The sequence below is a fragment of the Mobula birostris genome, chromosome 3 (assembly GCF_030028105.1).
Source record: "Mobula birostris isolate sMobBir1 chromosome 3, sMobBir1.hap1, whole genome shotgun sequence".
In the NCBI taxonomy this organism is placed as follows: Eukaryota; Metazoa; Chordata; class Chondrichthyes; order Myliobatiformes; family Myliobatidae; genus Mobula; species Mobula birostris.
In genome coordinates, this window is record NC_092372.1 from 166,185,534 (window position 1) to 166,198,584 (window position 13,051).

Below are 13,051 nucleotides of genomic sequence, written 5' to 3' on the forward strand. Positions count from 1 at the left end.
AACTTTGGACATATACTGAAAAAAAAGTCATCTATTTACACTCTCTTTTCAGAGCCAAAAAAGGATTCAACCAGAGCAGAGAAATTATTTACAAATGATCCAGAACTTGGTACAATAATTCTGCAAAATTTCATTACACCTCAGCCCAGCCACACACAATACACTGGTTAAAGTAGGGCAGACCATGTGAATGTAGGGCAGAAATCCTTCTTAATCTAAAAGGTTTGTTAATGTGTAAAGGAATTCTCCACTCAATAGAGACTGAATTGTACACTACAGTTGAGACAACAATCAGAATTTGATTACTAAAGTCAGGAAAAAATGGATTGTGCAAGAGCTGGAGGAGAAGTGACCTGATTAGGCATTAATAAATAGCAGAGAAAGTTTGAAGGAAGATAGCTGCCTCCTCCAGCTGTTTACATATATAAGGGGGAGGGGGGGGAAGACACACATTGATGACAGCATGAATGACCAGCTTATTCATGCTGTCATCATTTAGAAACAGGAAAAGTCAGTAAACATCTTTAATGAACAAAAAGTTAATTTAATGTAAACTTTAGTGACTTGAGGCATGAATCCTCAATGTCTTGGATGAGCAGCAGTGCCACCTGCTGTTCAAACATCTATTTAATGGCGTTTCAACCGACAAAATAAAAAATTCAAGTGCCTGGCATTAATTTGAAAGAGATGACTAAGTCAGTAACACTGACAAATGGGAATGCTGTTGGGCACAGGACTTTTAAACACGTTTTGGATTATAATATGAATGCACAAAGTGGTGTTGTGCATACTAATAACAAAGTAGCATCTACTCTTTAAGCCCAAGCCTTGTAGGAATTAAGTTAGCAAAGCAACATACTAGTTTTGGGTAGCAAGTACAAAATCCAACTGAAGATTGTAGTGCAGCTGGTAGAGCTACTGCTTCACAGCTCCAGCAACCAAATTCAATCCTGACTTCAATGTAGAGTATACTAACTGCATGGATTTCTCCCAAGAATAAATTGAATCTAGTAGGCAGTTCATTGCAACACGAGGACAACATAATGGTATTAATGTAAGATTAATATAAATAGATGCTCAATGGGCCTGTTTTTGCACTGTTTGACTTGGCTCTGAGTTGATAATGGGAGACCTTTCTTCCTTGGTCTTCTATCTTCTCTGATCAGATTCCCTTCTTCAGCCTCTCTTTTACCAATCAACTTCCCAGTTCTTCACCACCCCCCCGTTTCACCCATCACCTACTGCCTGGTACTTGCTCCCCCACCCGCACCTTCTTACTGGTTTCTCTTCCTTCCAGTCCTGATGAAGGATATCAGCCAGAAACGTCGACTGTTTACCCTTTTCCATAGATGCTGCCTGACCTGCTGAGTTTCTCCATTCCTTAAAACCACATGTTCTTCACCTGTTCCTTGGGTTTCCTCCCACAAGATATACTACTTAGGAAGTAACTCTTCCTTCAGTTAGTCCTGACGAAGGGTCTCGGCCCAAAACGTCGACTGCACCTCTTTCTAAAGATGCTGCCTGGCCTGCTGCATTCACCAGCAACTTTTATGTGTGTTGCTTGAATTTCCAGCATCTGCAGAATTCCTGTTGTTTGCCTACTTAGGAAGATAATTGGTTCCTTAAAATCCATAGGTGAGTAGGAGAACTTTAATGGATTTGATGGGCAGGTGAGATAATAGATTACAGAGAAATAGCCAACATTGATAGGATGGGCCGAAATTGTATAGAACATAAAACAAATTTCTCATGTTTGAGCTCATTAAAAGTGAGCAACCTAAATTATGGCAAGTATTACAGCTGAACCCAATTCAATCTTCATCCAAAAATCTACATTTGAGCAAGAATGACTGAAAATAGAAGGGTTCCCTTTCTACCGAAGTTTTTCTTTCCTTATCACTTAACGCACTGTTCACTAAATCTTTTAAACTAATATTCAGAAGTTAAATTTCATTGCTGTGCATGAGAATATACTGTAGTTACAATGAAATCATGGGATTAAATAACATTTTGTTAGCTATAAGATTGCAATTCTACAAACTAAATCATGAAAGAACATACTCTTAAACAACCTCATGCCTCCTAAATTAATAAGCCCTTTGATAAAAAGGGAAAATAACTGGTAATAATTTGCTGCTTTTAAAATTGCTTTCTTATATACATATAGCAGTTAGCATAGTGCAGAACTGAATTTATTTTTTACAGATTTTTTTATATTAAATCAAAAATTCTATTCCATTAATTGACAAATCACACATGAAATTGGTGCTCAGAATGAGAGTTGTACAAACTGCTACCTTAGTATTTAAGTAGTTGATAGAACTGAACATCATGAATACAGAGATCAAGCACTTGGCTCCAAAAATTCAAGAGCTACTGAAAAATATACAAATTGAAACAGTTGATTTTTTTTTTAAAAAAACAGAATCAAATACAGTCATGCATCTTTCTGAACACCATAATGTTGAGAAATTATTTAAGGGTTTTTAAATTAACAAGACTGACTTCACTATGAAAAACCAAAAATACAATAAGCATTAACACTACTGAATTCTCAGTCATACCGTTTGTCTAATTTCCTAAATTTACAAAGCACTAAATGATTCTTCATTCACCATTAAATATAATCCATTTATGGAATATTCTAGAGTAAACATCTCTAGCTAGCCACTGTAAACCTGTGTTTCACATGACAAATCCTTATACAAAAATTTATTCAAAGCCTCCAAGGTGCTATTTAAAATACAATGCCTTGAAAAAGTATTCAGCCTCCACAACTAATTTCATATTTTACTGTCTCAATTTCTAAATTTAAAATATACTGAAGATTTTAAGCTAATCTACAAAACATTGTGCATCATGTCAAATCAAAAGCAAAATTTCCAAAACTTGTCAACAATTTACCAAAAATTTAAAACCAAAATTTAGACTGAAAAAGTATTCATCCCCTACGCAATTACTACTTTAACTTTCCTCAGGTGCAATATGGTATATTATTACCTTACCAACTCAACCAATTTGTTGATGTAAAAAACTGGAAGGAAGATCATCTGTTTTCAATTAATTCAAGAATAATTTCAAAAATAAATAACCCCCTCTCTCAGCAAAGTCCAACAGAATGGTAGATTTTTCACAGCACAAACCACAATAAAGACTAACATGCATTCAAGACAAGTCAGGAAAATGATTACAGAGAAGCACAAGTCTGGTAGAGTACAAGACCATCTCAAAAGCACTGAATGTATCTTGGAATTCAGTTCATCTTGAAACCACACACTACCAAGGTCAGGCCACCCCTCTAATCTTAGCTGCTGGAGAAAAATGGCACTTATAAGAGAGGCTACTGTGGCACAGTCACTGAATGAGGTGCAGATGTCAGTGGCTGCAACTGGGGATAAAGTTCATGACTCCACAATCTCCAAGGCCTTGAACAAATAGGGTGTTTATGGAAGAATGGCAAGGCAGAAGCTCTGGCTCCAAAAAAATACAAACTTGCCCATAAAGACTTCACTTGCACACAAAGCAAGACTTAGAAGATTCTGTTAAAATGTGGAAGAAGTTCTTGTGGTCAGATGAGACTAAAGTGGATAAGCCAGATAACACCATATCAACTGTACAGTATGGTGGATGTAGCATCATGCTATGAGGATGTTTTTGAGCAGGAGGACTGGAAATCTGACTGGAAGATGAATGCTAAGTACAGAGAGATCCTGGATAAAAACCTGCTGGCCTCTGCTAGAAAGCATTTAACTGGGGAGGAAGTTAGTCTTTCAACAGGATTACAACCCAAAGTGCACTGCCAGAGTAACCATAGAGTGGCTTCAAATGAAGAAAATTGATGTCCTTGAGTGGCGAAGAGTTGTAACCTTAACCCGATCAAACACCTCTGGCAAGACCTCAAGACTGCCCACCAACTAACCTGGCACAGCCTGAGCAATTTTGTAAGGAAAAAATCTTGCTCCATCACATTTAGGATAAGTCTCTTATTAGCTTTGCACCAAGAATATTGGCTGCAATATCTGCGAGAGGTGGTTCTAATTACATGGTAAGGGGGGATGAATACTTTTGAACTGTTGACATTTCACTTTTTTGAATTTTTTGCTTTTCATGCTTTACAATTTTCCCTGTCTTTTGGGCTTGACTGTGAAAAGGGGGTATGTAATTCACAAATAAAAATTCAGTTAAATTGATCAAAATCCCTAGTTGCAATACTCATTTATGTGAACAAAGGTTTGGGAACTAAATACTTTTAAAAGGCACTGTAAAGACTAAAATGAAATGTTAATCCATAAAACATTTCAATCTATTTTCAATGACTTTAGCAGTTAACAACATGTATCATAAAAATTAAATGTCTTCAGCTTAGCTAACCAGTATGCTGATTAACAAGTCCAGTTAAACTGAGAATGATTTTTCTTCTATTTTAATCAAATCAAAAACTGTCAAATATTTAAAAGGAAGACAGTTTACTCATAACCATCATCGGGAAAAGCATTTTAGACATCTCTGCAGAATCTGATGCACAGTTTCTTCCAAAATCCTAATTTAAATTTTAGGTTTTCAAATAAAACATGTTATTTTCTTTAAATTCCTGATCATTCATGCTTAAGTCACTACAATATATTAACTCATCAAAAGCAGAGCTAAATGCAACTCCTAGGGTGTACTGAGGTCAAGCATATATCACTGAAGATTTGCAGCTCTCCAGACTGTCTATAAAAAGGTAAAAATCAGCAACTGTGATGTTTGCTGAAATCACATGTTTATCTCTCTGATTGCTTATTTGTGGTTTTTACAACTTGCTCATAGGGAGGAGGTGGCTGATTGCAATATGCTGGTGGGGGTGGGTAGGCTGGGTTGAGGAGAGGAAAATTTGGCTGGATTTGGAAAGTTGAGGCCATGGGATTAACAACAGGTGCTCCAGGTTCTGTATAATATTGCATTCCACTCTGAGTATCTGTAAGAAAATAGGAAAAATAATTTACAATCAAGGACAACACTGACATGAAAAATTACTTAAAGAACACAGCAGTACAGAAGTCACAGGCCCTTCAGCCACATTGTTGTGCTGACCTTTTAAACTACCCTGAGCAATCTAACAATTCCCTTCTGCATAGTTCTACATTTTCTTTCGTCCATGTGCTTATCTAAGAGTCTCTAATACACTTGCCTCTAACACCACCTCTTGCAGCACATTCCATGCATCCATTGTGTAAAAATAATATATTGTCAAACTCACATTCTGGAAATCAATCTACAGTACTGTGCAAAAGTCTTAGATATATATACATACACACATACTTGCCCAGTACTGTATTTGTCAAAGTGGAGCAGAGAGTAAGTTTGTAAATCTGGCAGGAGTAAAGGATATTGGGTTTGGCAAGGGTGGAGTGCCACGGGAGGGGGTAGGATGGGTAGCAGAGAAGGAATGCTGGGGTGGGGGGTGGCATGGGTGCAGACACAGCCAGCCCTGTGACACCAGGCAAGGTTATTTGACTCTAAATAATTGGTTTCTTAATCATTGCAGCATGTCTTTCTGGTGCTTCCTGCTCTCTCTCTCTCTCCTCACCCTTCCCCTTTTCCCAGCCATGACTCCCCTCTCCCTGCTCACTTCCCACTCCCAGTCCACAATAAAGACCCATATCAGAATCATTTATCACTAACATATGTCATGACGTGGTTTTTTTTGTGGCAGCAGTACAATACTGTAAATTTACTAAGGTACTATGAAAAGTCTTGGGCATCTTAGTTACATATAAACACAAGAAAGTCTGTAGATGCTAGAAATCCAACACAACACACAAAATGCTGGAGTAACTCATCAAGGGTCTCAGCCTGAAATATCAACTATCTATTCACTTCCATAGATGCCACCCGATCTGCTGAGTTCCTCCAGTATTTTGTGACATATTCCAGCTATTTACATGTGCCCAAGACTTTGGCACAGAACTGAAAATGCAATTTGAATTAAGTTTCATGTAACAAATCAGCAATACCTCAGCAGTAGCCCGAGATTGCCACTCTCCAGAACTACAAAAACTGTCTAAATACAGCTAGCATGTATTCTCTACAAGTATATCTTCCAAGTCTAACTTTTATAAAATAAAGGCAGACTTGGTTATTATTACAATGTAATTACACATTTTAGATTTATAATTTGAGTGAATTTTAAAAGTAGCATTTAAGCCAGAAAAACATTGTCAGCAAGTTAGATTATTTAACTATACTAGAAAATTAGGGAAAAAAAAGATTTCCTTTAGAGTTTCAGCAAGTTTACCTAGTGACCAATGAGAATTGATCAATTAGTTCTCAGTCTGATCATCAGCTTGTGTTAATTCATGGATGTAATGTTCATGCATTAGGGAGAAGTTAAGATGCCCAAAATTCCTGCTGATAAATGTAAGAAATTCTACCCTGAAATGCATTATTCTAGTCAAAAAGAGAGATTCCAACAAAGAATCTTCGGTCTGAAACATTAATTGTAGTTCTTCCCATAGATGCTGCTAGTTCTGATGAGTATTTTCAGCTGTTGTTTTTTCATTTCAAATTTTCAGTTTCTGCAGTTTCATATTTGGTTGTGACAGGCTCCAACAAACCAGCTTACGAGTGGTGCATTAACTAGCATGAAACGAGCAATAACTAAGAATTAATAGACAGTTTAAGATAAAGGATTTGACATGATTGGAGAATGTGAAACAACTATGCTGAGGTACAGCAAGTTGGTAATAGATAAAGGGTGTAAGACACTGTTTTGTGAGAATGCAGATCAGTTTCCGAATTAGAGCTCAAAACATAGAAACATAGAAAACCTACAGCACAATACAGGCCCTTCAGCCCACAAAGCTGTGTCAAACATGTCCTTACCTTAGAACTACGTAGGCTTACTAACAAGCCCTCTATTTTTCTAAGCTCCATGTACCTATCCAGGAGTCTCTTAAAAGACCCTATCGTTTTCACCTCCAACACCGCCACTGGCAGCCCATTCCATGCATTCACCACTCTCTGCATAAAAAAACATACCCCTGACATCTCCTCTGTACCTGCTTCCAAGCACCTTAAAACTATGCCCTTTCGTGATAGCCATTTCAGCCCTGGGGAAAAAGCCTCTGACTATCCACACGATCAATGCTTCTCATTATCTTGTACACCTCTATCAGGTCACTTCTCATCCTCCGTTGCGCCAAGGAAAAAAAGCCGAGTTCACTCAACCTATTCTCATAAGGCATGCTCTCCATCCAGGCAACATCCTTGCAAATCTCCTCTGCACTATTTCTATGGTTTCCACGTCCTTCCTGAACCATAACTGAGCACAGGGTACTCCAAGAGGGATCTGACCAGGGTCCTATATAGCTGTAACATTACCTCTCAGCTCTTAAACTCATTCCCACGGTTGATGAAGGCCAATGCACAGTACGTCTTAACCACAGAGTCAACCTGCATAGCAGCTTTGAGTGCACTATGGACATGGACCCAGACCCCAAGATCCCTCTGATCCTCCACACTGCCCAGGGTCTTGCCATTAATGCTATATTCTGCCATCATATTTGACCTACCAAAATGAACCATCTCACACTGATCTGGGTAGAAATCCACTTGCCACTTCTCAGCCCAGTTTTGCATCCTATCAATGTCCACTGTAACTTCTGACAGCCCTCCACACTATCCAGAACACTCGCAACTTTTGTGTCATCGGCAAATTTACTAACCCATCCCTGCACTTCCTCATCTAGGTCATTTATAAAATTCACAAAGAGTAGAGGGTCCCAGAGCAGGTCCCTGAGGCACACCGCTGGTCACCGACCTCCATGCAGAATATGACCCATCTACAACCACCCTTTGCCTTCTGTGGGCAAGGCATTTCTGGATCCACGAAGCAATGTCCCCTTGGATCCTATGCCTCCTTATTTTCTCAGTAAGTCTTTCATGGGGAACATTATCAAATGCCTTGCTAAAATCCATATACACTACATCTACAGCTCTACGTTCATCAATGTGTTCAGTCACATCCTCAAAAAATTCAATCAGGCTCATAAGGCACAACCTGCCTTTGACAAAGCTATGCTGACTATTCCTAATCACATTATGCCTCTCCAAATGTTCATAAATCCTGCCTCTCAGGATCTTCTCCATCAACTTACAACCACTGAAGTAAGACTCACTGGTCTACAATTTCCTGGGCTATCTCTACTCCCTTTCTTGAATAATGGAACAACATCTGCAACCCTCCAATCCTCTGGAACCTCTCCTGTCCTCATTGATGATGCAAAAATCATCGCGCTCAGCAATCTCCTCCCTTGCTTCTCACAATAGCCTGGGGTACATCCCATCCGGTCCTGGTGACTTACCCAACTTGACGCTTTCCAAAAGCTCCAGCACATCCTCTTCCTTAATATCTACATGCTCAAGCTTTTCAGTCCACTGCAAGTCATCCCTACAATCGCCAAGATCCTTTTCCATAGTGAATACTGAAGCAAAGTATTCGTTTAGTACTTCTGCTGTCTCCTCCGGTTCCATACACACATCTCCACTGTCACACTTGATTGGTCCTATTCTCTCATGTCTTATCCTCTTGCTCTTAACATACCTTGTTTTCCTTGGGGTTTTCCTTAATCCTATCCGCCAAGGCCTTCTCATGGCCCTTCTGGCTCTCCTAATTTTATTCTTAAGCTCCTTCCTGCTGGTCTTATGATCTTCTAGAACTCTATTATTACCTAGTTTTTATAGACAATAGGTGCAGGAGTAGGGCATTCGGCCCTTTGAGCCATCACCGCCATTCACTGTGATCATGGCTGATCATCCACAATCAGTATCCAGTTCCTGCCTTATAACAATTACAGCACGGAAACATGCCATTTCAGCCCTTCTAGTCCATGCCAAACTCTTACTCTCACCTAGTCCCACCGACCTGCACTCAGCCCATAACCCTCCATTCCTTTCCTGTCCAAATACCTATCCAATTTTTCTTGAAATGACGATATCCCCATAATCTTTGATTCCGCTATCTTTAAGAGCTCTATCCATCTCTTTCTTGAAAACATCCAGAGACTTGGCCTCCACTGCCTTCTGGGGCAGAGCATTCCACATATCCACCACTCTCTGGTGAAAAAGTTTTTCCTCAACTCCATTCTAAGTGGCCTACCCCTTATTCTTAAACTGTGGCCTCTGGTTCTGGACTCACCCATCAGTGGGAACATGCTTCCTGCCACCAGCATGTCCAATTCCTTAATAATCTTATATGTTTCAATCAGATCCCTTCTCATCCTTCTAAATTTCAGTGTATACAAGCCCAGTCGCTCCAATCTTTCAACATATGACAGCCCCACCATCCCGAGAATTAACCTAGTGAACAAACACTGCACTCCCTCAATAGCAAGAATGTCCTTCCTCAAATTTGGAGACCAAAATTGCACACAATACTCCAGGTGTGGTCTCACCAGGGCCCTGTACAGTTGCAGAAGGACTTCTTTGCTCCTATACTCAATTCCCCTTGTTATGAAGGCCAGCATGCCATTAGCTTTCTTCACTGCCTGCTGTACCTGCATGCTTGCTTTCAGTGACTGATGTACAAGAACACCTAGATCTCATTGTACTTCCCCTTTTCCTAACTTGACTCCATTTAGATAATAATCTGCCTTCCTGTTCTTACTCACCAAAGTGGATACTCTCACATTTATCCACATTAAACTGCATCTGCTATGCATCCAGCCTGTCCAAGTCACCCTGCATTCTCATAACATTGTCCTCACATTTCACACTGCCACCCAGCTTTGCATCATCTGCAAATTTGCTAATGTTACTTTTAATCTCTTCATCTAAATTATTAATGTATATTGTAAACAGCTACAGTCCCAGCATTGAACCCTGCGGTACCCCACTGGTCACCGCCTGCCATTCATTAATCGCTACTCTGTTTCCTGTCAGCCAGCCAATTTTCAATCCATGTCAGTACTCTGCCCCCAATACCATGTGCCCTAATTTTGTCCACTAATCTCCTATGTGGGACTTTATCAAAGGCTTTCTGAAAGTCCAGCTACACTACATCCACTCGCTCTCCCTTGTCCATTTTCATAGTTACATCCTCAAAAAATTCCAGAAAATTAGTCAAGCACGATTTCCCCTTTGTAAATCCATGCTGACTCGGACCTATCCTGTTACTACTATCCAGATGTGTCGTAATTTCATCCTTTATAATTGACTCCAGCATCTTTCCCACCACTGACGTCAGGGTAACCGGTCTATAATTCCCTGTTTTCTCTCTCTCTTTCTCTCCTTTCTTGAAAAGTGGGACAACATTAGCCACCCTCCAATCCACAGGAACTGATCCTGAATCTATAGAACATTGGAAAATGATTACCAATGCATCCACGATTTCTAAAGCCACCTCCTTAAGTACCCTGGGATGCAGACCATCAGGTCCCAGGGACTTATAAGCCTTCAGACCCAACACCCTATCCAACACCATTTCCTGCCTATAATATAAATTTCCTTCAGTTCATCCATTACCCTAGGTCCTTTGGCCGCTATTATATCTGGGAGATTGTTTGTGTCTTCCCTAGTGAAGACAGATCCAAAGTACCTGTTCAACTTGTCTGCCATTTCCTTGTTCCCCATAATAAATTCACCCATTTCTGTCTTCAAGGACCCAATTTTGGTCTTAACTATTTTTTTCCTTTTCACATACCTAAAGCAGCTTTTACTATCCTTCTTTATATTCCTGGCTAGTTTACCTTCGTACCTCATTTTTTCTCCGTGTATTACCTTTTTAGTTATCTTCTGTTGCTCTTTAAAAGTTTTCCAATCCTCCGGCTTCCCACTCATCTTTGCTATGTTATACTTCTTCTCTTTTATCTTTATACTATCCTTTACTTCCCTTGTCAGCCACGGCCTCCCCTTACTCCCCTTAGGATCTTTCTTCCTCTTTGGAATGAACTGATCCTGCACCTTCTGCATTATTCCCAGAAATACCTGCCATTGTTGTTCCACTGTCATCCCTGCTAGGGTATTGTTCCATTGAACATTGGCCAGCTCCTCCCTCACAGCTCCATAGTTCCCTTTGTTCAACTGTAATACTGACACTTACGATTTTCCCTTCTCCCTCTCAATTTGTACACTTTGTAGATTAAAACTTATCATATTATGGTCACTACCTCCTAATGGCTCCTTTACCTCGAGGTCCCTGATCAAATCCAGTACATTGCACAACACTAAATCTAGAACTGCCTTCTCTCTGGTAGGCTCCAGTACAAGCTGTTCTAAGAATCCATCTCGGAGGCACTCCACAAACTCCCTTTCTTGGGGTCCATTACCAACCTGATTCTTCCGGTCTACCTGCATGTTGAAATCACCCATAACAACTGTAGCGTTACCTCTGCTACATGCCAATTTTAACTCTTGATTCAACTTACACCCTACATCCAGACTACTGTGTGGGGGCCTGTAGATAACTCCCATTAGGGTCTTTCTACCCTTAGACTTTCTCAGTTCTATCCATACTGACTCTACATCTCCTGATTCTAAGTCCCCCCTCGCAAGGGACTGAATATCATTCCTCACCAACAGAGCCACCCCATCCCCTCTGCCCACCTGTCTGTCGTTTCGATAGGACGTATATCCTTGAATATTCATTTCCCAGGCCCTGTCCACTTGAAGCCATGTCTCTGTTATTCCCACAACATCATACTTACCAATTTCCAACTGTGCCTCAAGCTCATCTACTTCATTTCTTATACTTCGTGCATTCATATATAACACTTTTAATTCATTACTCCCCTCACCTTTCATATCAATTCCTATTTCACCTGGCCATACTGTACAATCCTTTCTTCAGCTTTCTGCTCCATTGATTCTGTTGTCTTTCTTAACATTTCTTATTCTCACTTTCCCTTTAACTCCATCCTTATATTTCCAGTTCGTCCCCTCCCCCCACTACTTAGTTTAAACACACCCATGTTGCAGAGGCAAACCTGCCTGCCAGAATGCTGGTCCCCCGCCCATTAAGGTGCAACCCATCCCTTTTGTACAATTCATCCTTACCACAAAACATACCTCAGTGGTCCAAGAATTTTTTGAACCTTTCGTAAGCTCTTCTTTTCTTCTTGACTAGATTTACAACAGCCTTTGTACACCACAGTTCCTGTACCCTCCCATCCTTTCCCTGTCTCATTGGAACGTACCTATGCAGAACCCCAAGCAAATATCCCCTGAACATTTGCCACATTTGTTCCATACATTTCCCTGAGAACATTTGTTTCTAATTTATGCTTCCAAGTTCCTGCCTGATAGCCTCATATTTCCCTTTACTCCAATTAAACATTTCCCTAACTTGTCTGTTCCTATCCCTCTCCAATGCTATGGTAAAGGAGATAGAATTGTGATCACTATCTCTAAAATGCTCTCCCACTGAGAGACCTGACACTTGACCACGTTCATTTCCCAATACCAGATCAAGTACAGTCTCTCCTCTTGTAGGCTTACTGTATCAAGAAACCTTCCTGAACACACCTAACAAACTCCACCCTATCTAAACCCCTCACTCTAGGGAGGAGGGATTGTTGACTCAGGCCTAAGAGGGCAGCATCAGGCATTTTCATGCCTTACCAGGCACGGAACGAAAGACTGTGGTGTGCCACTCCTCACACAGACACAGAGCAATGTGTGGTTAATTGCCTTGCTCACGGTCACAACACGCTGCCTCAGCTAAGGCTCAAAGTGGTGACCTTCAGATCACTAGACGAATGCCTTAACCACTTGGCCACGTGCCCACTAGGGAGGTGCCAATCAATATTTGGGAAATTAAAAGCTCCCACAACAACCCTGTTATTATTACAACTTTACAGAATCTGTCTCCCCATCAGCTCCTCGATGTCCCTGTTACTATTGGGTAGTCTATAAAAAAAAACACCCAGTAGAGTTATTGACCCCTTCCTATTTCTAACTTCCACCCACAGAGACTCCATAGACAACCCCTTCATGACTTTCTCCTTTACTGCAGCCGTGACACTATCCCTGATCAACAGTGCCAGCCCCCACCTCTTTTGCTTTCCTCCCTGTC

The 13,051-nt window shown here is 40.4% G+C and overlaps 1 protein-coding gene across 2 annotated transcripts in view; it reads right to left on the bottom strand.

Annotated features, from left to right (window-relative positions):
- Positions 1-523: 523 nt before the first annotated feature.
- Positions 524-13,051, bottom strand: part of vopp1b (VOPP1 WW domain binding protein b) — a 52,490-nt gene continuing 39,962 nt past the window's right edge. For both annotated transcript variants that reach the window (XM_072253625.1, XM_072253624.1), the window contains one exon: positions 524-4,957. In XM_072253625.1, coding sequence (XP_072109726.1) covers positions 4,764-4,957 — 194 coding nt within the window. In that variant the 3' untranslated portion in view covers positions 524-4,763. The remainder of the gene's footprint in view (positions 4,958-13,051) is intronic.